Raw genomic sequence first — 10,089 nt, forward strand, 5'->3', positions numbered from 1 at the left:
TATGAAATCAACTCAATTGTGTAAAAAAGTATTTCAGGTAATTCAAAAGTAACTGGGCCGGGCGCGGTGGCTCATGCCTGAAATCTCTGCACTCTGGAAGGCCGAGGTGGGTGGATCACCTGAGGTCAGGAGTTCGAGACCAGCCTGGCCAACACGATGAAACCCCGTCTCTACTAAAAATACAAAAAATTAGCCGGATGTGGTGGGGGCGCCTGTAATCCCAACTACTTGGGAGGCTGAGGCAGGAGAATCCCTTGAACCCGGGAGGCGGAGGTTGCAGTGAGCCGAAATCGCACCACTGCACTCCAGCCTGGGCGAAAAGAGCAAAACTCCATCTCCGACACGCTTTATATTTTAAGGTATTAATGATAATACTGACGACAGTATCGCAGTTGTTTCTGGTCAGTATCCAAGAAATCTGTATTTTATTGCAGCAAACACAGGTACAGAGGAAACCCGGTGGTGCCTCCGATCTATGTAGAGCTCATGCTGCTTCTTAACATTCATCCCGGTAAGGCTCTCCTTACTACACATCACAAGTTTTAGATACATTCATCCAGAAAAGGCACTCCTTATTAAACATCACTGGATTTACTACTGCTTAAAACCACAGCTTGCCTACCATCAGGAAAGCCAGAAATCATTAACATGTCAAGGCCTGTAAGAAATAAACGGACGCGACAATTTCCGCGAAGGTTCGGAAAAATCAACAACACACCCTACGAGGCTCTGAAATATATATTTTTAAAAACAGGTAAATCTCTATGGATCTGGGCCCAACGGCCCAAGGTCACAACAAGTCAATGGCCAAAAAACCCAAGAAATGAGTCTCCTAGTTCAGGACAATCCTGGCTAGGAATGGAGTCTGGGTTTGGGAACACTCGGGCCAAACCTTTAATGTGAACAACCCCAACCAAATGCAGTGGCTCCGTGGGTAAACCTCAAGCGTTTCGGGACATATTTCCTTCCATTTCCCCAGCCTTCCCTTCCTTAGTCACCCCCAACACTCACATCTCCGGAGCCACTTCATCCAATGGTAGACGATAGTACTGTGGTGTTTCTTGTTCTCTATACACCAAGACGACAAGCCTTGAATGGATTCCATGGTGTTGGTTACAGACTGGAATTTTCGATCCAACGAGGACTCCAGAGCCCCTGCTGAAGAGGCCGACGAGGAGGAGGCCTTACTGCTGCCTCCGCCGCCGCCGGCCGCCATCTTCCCGGTTTGCACAAGCGCTGCTGCTCCTCTGGCGGCAGCGGCGGCGGGAGCGGGCAAAACAATCACTGCGAGTGCGTGAAAGCCGTAGGTGGGGAGGGAGGCCAGGGGGTGGGGATGGTGCACGCGCCGGGCTCCTCCGGAGGTACGGACGGGAACACAAGCTGCTGGGCACGCTGGCAGCTCCTACACACTGCAAGGAGGGGCTGCGGGTCTCGGAGGTTTTACCAATATTGTTCAAGGGGTCGTGTTTAAACCAGTCAGTAATCACGGAAAAACTACGAGGAAAACAGGACCTGCAAAGCCTTCCAAAACGCCTGACGCCGAAACTAATGGTTTTATACTTTTCGGCTCTCAGTGCTAAGGCCCTTCCCCGCCCGTCCTCACACTCCTGTGAGCCAAGTCGGGCGTTAATATCTTAAATTTAATACTACCCGACTGCCCCTTCAGTTGCAGAAATCTCTCTCTCCTTTAGACTCGCTAGCACAGAAAAGGTCCAAGGCTACCCAGTCAGGATTTTTTTTTTTGCAACGCAATAGCAGCAAAGGGGTAGCAACAGTATCGCGCACGCGCCGCTTGGCCCCGCCCCCCCCGCTTCCTTCTCAACCTTGAAAGCAGAAAGAGGCGTGATGGCGGGGCAACCTGACCAATCAGGAATGGAAAACCAGAAGCGCGCGCAGGAGCTCTGAAGCCCCCAGGGTCCAGGAAGCGCTTCGATTATTTGTGCGCCTGCGCAGAAGGTCAGCGTGCAGCGGGCAGCAAAAACTAGGAGGGAAGGGTGAGGGAGCTGGTACAACTAAGGTTAGAGGGAGGCGCTCCACCGCTCCGCCCCGCCCCGCCTTTTGTTGTCTTGGGTCGCTGTCTTGGGAGCGTTTAGCTCACACAACAGAAACAGAAAATTCCCACCACTGAGACCACTGTTAGTCTTTGGCGGCTGCAGCCATCGCCGCCAACTCCTCGGGGCAGCGACGCGCGACAAAATGGCCGGCAGACATCTTGCAGCACCACAGAAGATGCGCATGCGCCAGCTCCAGTGAGCCGTTCACTACGCAGACTCAGAGACCAAACCGTATTTCTCGCTTCCCTTGGAAGATAGCATTTACAGCTGCTTTACCATTTAGGTTAGAGGAAAAGGAAGTAAATGAGGAAGTGAAAGAAAATTTTCCACATAAAATTTTTCGAGGGGAAGAAAATGGCAAGATGTGACCTCATTTTCGCCAGCTACGTTACAATCTTAAAATTGCATAATACATTATGGCAAGAGCCTTACATAACTGTTATGAGCCTTGTATGAACCGTTCCATTGCATGTACCTATGTAAATTCTCAGGGCTAATTTAGAGGATCCTGTGTTCCCACTAAGCATATACAATTTTAATTTTTTTAACGTCTCCCCACTACAGTCACACTTATTGCAGGGAACCTACTTTGTCAAAATCATGTCCACTGTTCATTAATTCAGGTTGTTGAACGTCTTGTGCCAAATACTGTTTTAGATGATGGGGAATAATACAGAGCAAAACTTCCCTCCGGGGTTTAGTGGCAGGAGACCACAAACAAGAACATTTCAGACAGTACTGAGTTCTGTAAAAAGGTGAAACAGGATAAGGGAGAAAGGTGTGTGTGTGTGCGTGCGTGTGTGTGTGCGTGTGCACGCACCAGTATGAGAATGGTGGTATGGTGAACCGGGAAGTCTTCTCGAAGAAAATAACTCGATCTGAACATTGACAAAAAAGCAACCAAGCAGACATGGGAGAGGGAGAGTGGAACATGCTGGCAGAAGGAACAGTAAGTGCAAAGGCCCTAAAACAGGGTCTCGCTCTGTCCCTGCCCAGGCTAGGGTGCAGTGGCACCATCGTAGCTCATAGCAGCCTTAACCCCTCCAGACTCAAGTGATCCTCCTGCCTCAGCAGCTCAAGTAGCTGGGACTACAGGCCTGCGTCATCACACCTGGCTAATTAAAATACAAACTTTTTTCTTTTTGAGAGGGGGGTCTCCCTATGTTGCCCAGGCTGGTCTCAAATTCCTTGCCTCAAGTAGTCATCCTGCTTTCAGCCTCCCAAAGTGCTGGGATTATAAGCATGAGCCACCATGCCTGGTCCTGACCCTACCTTTTTTTTTCTGTAACTCTAGCCAAAAAAAACACTTTTTAAAATAGACTATTTTAGAGCAGTTTTAGATTCACAGCGATTGTGTGGAAAGCACAGAGGCTTCCATATACCTCCTGCCCCCACAAATGAATACCCTTCCCCATTATCAATGTCACCCACCAGAATGGCACATCTGTTACAACTGACAAACCTACACTAACACATTATCACCCAAAGCCCATAGTTTACATTAGGGTTCACTCTTGGTGTTATACCTTCTGAGTTTGAAAAAATGTATAATGGTATGTATCCACCATTATAGTATCATACAGAGCAGTTTCACTGCTCTAAAAACCTCTGTGTTCCACCTGTTCACCCCTCCCTCCCCCACTCCCTTAGCAACTACTAATCATTTTACCATCTTCAGAGTTTTGCCTTTTTCAGAACATCATGTAGTTGAAATAATTCGGTATGTAACCTTTTCAGACTGGCTTTTTTCACTTAGTAATATGCATTTCAGTTTCCTCCACGTCTTTGCATGGCTTGATAGCTAATTTCTTTTTAGTGCTGAAATATTTCACTGTCCAGATGTGCCAGTTTTATTTATCGATTCACTTGAAGGACATCTTGGTTGCTTCCACATTTTGGCAAGTATGAATAAAGCAGTTATAAATATCTACGTACAGCTTTTGGGTGAATATGTTTTTAACTCCTTGAATAAATACGAAGGAGTACAATTGTTAGATCCTATGGTAAGAGTATGTTTAGTTTTGTAATAAATCATCAACCTGAGGCCAGGCATGGTGGCTCATGCCTGTAATCCCAGCACTTTGGGAGACCGAGAAGGGTGGATCACCCAAGGTCAGGAGTTAGAAACCAGCCAGCCTGACCAACATGGGGAAACCCAGTCTCTACTAAAAAATACAAAATTGGCCGGGCGTGGTGGCTCACGCCTGTAATCCTAGCACTTTGGAGGTCAGGGCGGGCGGATCACCTGAGGTCAGGAGTTCAAGATCAGCCTGACCAACATGGTGAAACCCCGTCATTATAAAAAAATAATAAAAATTTAAAAAAAATAGAGGCCGGGCGCGGTGGCTCAAGCCTGTAATCCCAGCACTTTGGGAGGCCGAGGCGGGTGGATCACAAGGTCAAGAGATCGAGACCATCCTGGTCAACATGGTGAAACCCTGTCTCTACTAAAAATACAAAAAATTAGCTGGGCATAGTGGCGCGTGCCTGTAATCCCAGCTACTCAGGAGGCTGAGGCAGGAGAATTGCCTGAACCCAGGAGGTGGAGGTTGCGGTGAGCCGAGATCGCGCCATTGCACTCCAGCCTGGGTAACAAGAGTGAAACTCCGTCTCAAAAAAAAAAAAAAAAATACAAAATTAGCCGGGCACGGTGGTGGGCTCCTGTAAACCAAGCTACTTGGGAGGCTGAGGCAGGAGAATCACTTGAACCTGGGAGGCAAAGGTTGCAGTGAGCCAAGATTGTGCCATTGCACTCCAGCCTAGGCAATAAGAGTGAAACTCCATCTCAAAAAAAAATCAACCTGTCCTCCAAAAGAGATTTACCATTTTGCATTTCCATCAGTTCTACATTCTCACCAGCATTTAGTGTTGTTGAGTCTTCTGGATTTTGGCCACTCTAACAGGTGTGTAGCAGTATCTTTGTTTTAATTTGCATTACCCTAATGACATATGACGTGGAGCATCTTTTCATATGTTTATTTGCCATCTCTTTTTTTGAAGATGTGTCTGTTAAGGTCTTTGACCCATTTTTTTTTTTTTTTTTTTTTGAAACGGAGTCTGTCATCCAGGCTGGAGTGCAGTTGCGTGATCTCAACTCACTGCAACCTCCACCTCCTGGGTTCAAGCAAATCTCCTGCCTCAACCTCTAGATCAGCTGGGATTACAGACATATGCCACCATGCCCTGCTAAACTGTGTATTTTTAGTAGAGACTAAATTTTCGCCATGTTGGCCAGGCTGGTCTGGAACTCCCAAACTCATGTGATCTGCCTACCTCGGCCTCAAAAAGTGCTGGGATTACACGCGTAAGCCACTGCGACAGCCTCACTTTTTAATTGAGTTGTTCATTTTCTTAGTATTGAGTTTTAGCAGTTCTTTGTATATTTTGGGTAAGTCCGTTATCAGATATATCTTTTGCAAATATTTTCTTCCAGTAGGTAGCTTTTCATTTTTTCATTTTTTTTTACTTGTGATGGAGTCTCTGTTGCCCAGGCTGAAGTGCAGTAGCACAGTCTCCGCTCACTGCAACCTCCGCCTCCAGGGTTCAAGCAATTCTGCCTCCGCCTCCTGAGTAGCTGGGATTACAAGCACCCACCACGACACCCGGTGAATTTTTTGTATTTTTGGTAGAGACAGGTTTCACCATGTTGGCCTGGCTGGTCCCAAACTCATGACCTTAAGTGATCTGTCTGTCTCAGCCTCCCAAAGTGCTGGGATTACAGGTGTCAGCCACCATGCCCAGCCCTTCTTTTCATTTCCTTGACAGTGTCTTTTGGAGAATTTGTCACTTTAATTAAGCCCAGCTTATAAATTACCTCATTCATAGATCATGCCTTTGGTGGTGTTTCTAAAAAGTCAAGGCCAATCCCGAGGTCATGTACATTTTCTGTTATCTGCTAGGTGCTTTACAGCTTTGCATTATATATTTAGGTCTGTTATCTATTTTGAGTTAATCTCTGTGTCTAGATTCACATTTTTGCACGTGAACGTCCAGTTGTTCCAGCACCATTTTTTAAAAAACATTATCACTCTTCTATTATATTGCTTTGTTCCTTTGTCACAGAGCAGTTGACTATATTTATGTGAATCTATCTCTGGGCTCTCTATCCTGTTCCATTGATCTATTCTTTCACCAATATTATACCACCAGCGGGGCATGGTGGCTCATGCCTGTAATCCCAGCACTTTGGAAGTCCGAGGCTGGTGGATAACCTGAGGTCTGGAGTTCAAGACCAGCCTGACCAACATGGTAAAACCTCATCTCTACTAAAAATACAAAATTAGCCAGGTGTGGTGGCGTATGCCTGTAATAGGCAGGAGAGTCACTTGAACCCAGGAGGTGGAGGCTGCAGTAAACTGAGATTGCACCATTGCACCCCAGCCTGGGCAACAAGAGCAAAACTCCGTCTCAAAAAAAAAAAAAAAAATACTAAACCACCTTCATTACTGTAGCTTTACAGTAAGTCTCAAAAGTTGAGTAGTGTCAGTCCTTCACCTCTCTACTGGATTTTTTTTTTTTTTTTTGAGATGGAGTTTCGCTCTTGTTACCCAGGCTGGAGTGCAATGGCGCGATCTCGGCTCACCGCAACCTCTGCCTCCTGGGTTCAGGCAATTCTCCTGCCTCAGCCTCCTGAGTAGCTGGGATTATAGGCACGCGCCACCATGCCCAGCTAATTTTTTGTATTTTTAGTAGAGACGGGGTTTCACCATGTTGACCAGGATGGTCTCAATCTCTTGACCTCGTGATCCACCTGCCTCGGCCTCCCAAAGTGCTGGGATTACAGGCTTGAGCCACCGCGCCCGGCTACTGGATTTTTTTTTCTTGAGACAGTGTCTCACTGTGTCCCCCAGGGTGGAGTACAATGGTACTTCCCAGGCCCAAGTAATCCTCCCAGCCTCCCAGGCAGCTGGAACCACAGGCACGTGCCACCATGCCCAGCTAATTTTATTTTTAAATTTTTTGTATGCCAGGTACAGTGATTCATGCCTGTAATACCAGCACTTTGGGAGGCCAAGGCAAGATGACTTGAGCTCCACAGTTGGAAAGCAGCCTGGGCAAAAAAGCAATACCTCGTCTCTACAAAAATGTTTAAAAACTAGCCAGGCGTGGTGGCATATGCCTGTAGACTCAGCTATTCAGGAGGCTGAGAGGTGGGAGGATTGCTTGAGCCTGGGAAGTCGAGGCTGCAGTGAGCTGAGATCATGCCACTGCACTCCAGCCTGGGAAACAAAGTGAGACCTTGTTTCAGAAAAAAAAATTTTTTTTAAGAGATGGGATCTCCCTGTGTTCTCCAGGCTGATCTCAATGATCTTCCACCCTTGGTCTCCCAAGGTGCTGAGATTACAGGCATGAGCCACCACACCCAGCTAGAACTGACATTTTAAAATTACTGTCTTCCTACCATGAATGTGAAACACCATTTGCATTTAGTTTTTTTTTTTTTCCATTAGAGTTTTGTAGTTTTCTTCATACAGATCTTACACATATTTGGATTTATCCTAAGTATTCCACTTCCTTTTGGTGCCAATGTAAATAGAATTGCTTTTAATTTCAAATTCCACTTGTTCATTACTGGTATAGCCAAAGGGTTTCTAAAACTCTTTACAATAAAAAAATAAAATAAAGAAAGAAATAACTCTTTCCAAAACTAATAACTGTCATTAACTAAAGATATTAAAAAAGGATTGGAAATAGATTATGAAGTTCACAAAGTATTTTAAGTGATAACATCCCCAGGTAAGAACTATCCTGAGAATAACATTCATTGGAAAAAACTTATCTGTCCCTACCCCGTTACTGTACAAATAAGGCAATATATACTTAGTGGCTGAGTTTGGGCTGTAGTCAAACAAATCTGAGTTCAAATTAAGCTCTACAACTTACTGAGTCATAACCTTGGGCAAATTATTTACTCTAAGCCTCAAATTCCTCACCTCTAAAATGCATATCTAAATTTGTTAGGAGAAATAAGGAGGTAATCTTATTGAGAAAATTTAACAACACCCTGAGGCACAGAGAAATGAGTGATATGCTCAAGACAACCAAGGGTGAGTCTCATTATGGGTACTTACAATAAACTATAGCGTATTATGAATATTCCTTTTAGATCCTATGGAATGTACTCATTTTTGAAGTAGCATATAAATTATTTACACATGCTGGGCGCGGTGGCTCAAGCCTGTAATCCCAGCACTTTGGGAGGCCGAGGCGGGTGGATCACGAGGTCAAGAGATCCAGACCATCCTGGTCAACATGGTGAAACACCGTCTCTATTAAAAATACAAAAAATTAGCTGGGCATGGTGGGACGTGCCTGTAATCTCAGCTACTCAGGAGGCTGAGGCAGGAGAATTGCCTGAACCCAGGAGGTGAAGGTTGCGGTGAGCCGAGATGGCGCCATTGCACTCCAGCCTGGGTAACAAGAGCGAAACTCTGTCTCAAAAAAAAAAAAAAAAAAAATTTTATTTACACATGTACTTGTAACAAATCCTTTAACAAGGGGCGGGGCATGGTGGCTCACACCTCTAATTCCAGCACTTTGGGAGGCTGAGACAGGTGGATCACCTGAGGTCGGGAGTTCAAGACCAGACTGACCAACATGGGGAAACCCTGTCTTTATTAAAAATACAAAAAAATTAGCCGGGTGTGGTGGTGCAAGTCTGTAATCCCAGCTACTCAGGAGGCTGAGGCAGGAGAACTGCTTGAACCTGGGAGGCAGAGATTGCGGTGAGCTGAGATCGCACCATTGCCCTCCAGCCTGGGCAACAAGAGCGAAACTCCATTTCACACACACACAAAAATAAATATTTACAAAACAGAAACACTCATTTTAATGACTGATTTTTTTCCCCCTGGATTTGCTTAAATCAAGAAATTCTAAAATAGTTCAATTCTCTAGCTCCCAAGTTTCATAGATATAATTAACAGAGTAAGCACTCAAAACCTTCATTGCTGTGTCCTATCAAGCTAGAGTTATTTCAAAGATTTCATCCTGCACCGGGATCAGCAACCTCACTCATCTGGGTTAGTTTACTTATCTCTAAAAAAGGAGAATCTTTTGAACTGGAGCGTAAAAATTAAAATTAAGAAGCAGAGAAGTTGCACTAGTTTTCCTCAAAGCCCTTTGCAGTCCCCCATCTCTTCCCAACTCCTTGACCGTAGTGGTCCCTTAATACTAAAGTTGGAACTCTGACCAGGACCTGAAATATGGATTTTAAAAGAGGTTAATTTTATAAACACAGAATGTTTTAACTTCTTGTCACATATCCATTCTCCAATATGAATTCACAGTATGCTCCACATAGCGAGAAGGTATGGGAGCTCTACTGACGTCTTTGTTTGATCCATTCCCAACACATGCAGTATGAAACAGAAGGATAGGTATGGTAAAAATTTTGGACTTCAATAGATACTCACTGACTCAAATATTCCTAAAATAAAACCAGAAATATTAAATGCTGAAATAAAACCAACATGTAGTCGGATTCATAGATAGAAAAAAAATAAGAACTATACAACTTCTTTTAGAAGCAGATTTTTAAACTAGTAAAAGAGACAAAATGGGCTAAATTCTTAAATCCTATTCCACTTCACACACTGACTCATTGCATCCTTCTTGGACTCTCCCTGTGTCCATTTCACTCACCACACACATTCCCACATATGCATCCCTTAGAGGAACTGATTTCCTGGAAAGACTACTTAGCCAAGTCTTGAGGTAATCTGTCTAACCTGGTGATTCTCTTGGTTAAGGGATGGACACTCATTTGTCCCTCCCTCCGTCCCTTACCCCTTTACACATCTTCCTGCTTCATTCTGCTCCAGGAAAACAGTATTTATCATTCTAGTTCCAGGATGAAATCAGACATTTCCACTAGACTTCAAAAATACATATCCATTTATCCATCCATTCATCCATTTATATATATAAATAAATATCAATGACAAAAAATGTTTTTTGCTAGAAGTCTGGAAGAAGGATCACCTGAAGACCCAAACTCTAATACTTAGGAATGTGTGAAAAATATCACACCAAG

General features: G+C 44.6%; 1 protein-coding gene across 1 annotated transcript in view; it reads right to left on the reverse strand.

Annotated features, from left to right (window-relative positions):
- RPRD2 (regulation of nuclear pre-mRNA domain containing 2) overlaps positions 1–1,802 on the reverse strand; it is a 110,915-nt gene extending 109,113 nt beyond the window's left edge. The window contains exon 1 of the mRNA XM_032267487.1: positions 1,012–1,802. Coding sequence (XP_032123378.1) covers positions 1,012–1,216 — 205 coding nt within the window. The 5' untranslated portion in view covers positions 1,217–1,802. The remainder of the gene's footprint in view (positions 1–1,011) is intronic.
- Positions 1,803–10,089: the final 8,287 nt, after the last annotated feature.

Source organism: Sapajus apella, unplaced genomic scaffold, assembly GCF_009761245.1.
Source record: "Sapajus apella isolate SASKATOON/1434 unplaced genomic scaffold, GSC_monkey_1.0 scaffold169, whole genome shotgun sequence".
NCBI lineage: Eukaryota > Metazoa > Chordata > Mammalia > Primates > Cebidae > Sapajus > Sapajus apella.